We start from the raw sequence: 712 nt of genomic DNA, 5'->3' as shown, positions 1-712 counted from the left end.
TGTAGAGTCTAAATTAATTTAAACAAAATAATTTTAACAAAATTAAGTAATTTTGAGTGTACTTTTATTTCTTCTATAAATTTTTTATGTGTATTTTTGTTTATATACTCGGTAGAAGTAATTTGATATTGGAATTGCTTAAGTTGTAATGTTGTGATATTAAAATTAATCTTATCATCAGCAGTATTCAATTTGGTTCAGATTTTCTTAAAATTAAAATTTTAAAAACCAAATATTAATTTATTTGTTTGGATTTGTTTTACCTCAATCTAATCGGAACAATTTCATCTAATTTGTAGTAAGGAGAAAACAAGAGCTCTTGAAATACTGGGGAAGGATTTGAAAGTGTTCCAAACATACAATGAAGAATTATACAGAGAAATCACATATCTGTTAACCCTTGAAAACTTTAGGTAACATATTTATGTATATATCTGCCTGCGACTAAAAGTTAATTAATTTAAAGGTAAAATATATTTTTTTAACCTAATATTTGTGGATTTTTTTAAAAATATTCTTAATATTTAGCTGCATTTATTTTTATTTCTAATATTTTTTATTTGTGTTAAAATTACTCTTAGATATTAATTTTATGTAAAATATCAGAGAAAAAATTAAAAATTTTTAAGAATAATTTTGACACAAATTGAAAATATTAAGGATAAAATTAAATAAATAAAAAATGTTAGAATAAAATTAAATGAAATTAAAT

The 712-nt window shown here is 20.2% G+C and overlaps 1 protein-coding gene across 2 annotated transcripts in view; it reads left to right on the top strand.

Annotated features, from left to right (window-relative positions):
• The window catches only part of LOC107636152 (topless-related protein 2-like), a 12316-nt gene that overhangs the window by 1890 nt on the left and 9714 nt on the right, over nt 1–712 (top strand). For both annotated transcript variants that reach the window (XM_021120884.1, XM_021120883.1), the window contains exon 2: nt 300–413. In XM_021120884.1, the coding sequence (XP_020976543.1) occupies nt 300–413 (114 nt within the window). The remainder of the gene's footprint in view (nt 1–299; nt 414–712) is intronic.

This window comes from Arachis ipaensis, chromosome B04 (genome assembly GCF_000816755.2).
Source record: "Arachis ipaensis cultivar K30076 chromosome B04, Araip1.1, whole genome shotgun sequence".
Classification (NCBI taxonomy): Eukaryota; Viridiplantae; Streptophyta; class Magnoliopsida; order Fabales; family Fabaceae; genus Arachis; species Arachis ipaensis.
Note: the sequence above shows the minus strand (reverse complement) of the source record. Positions and strands in the feature narration are given on the sequence as shown.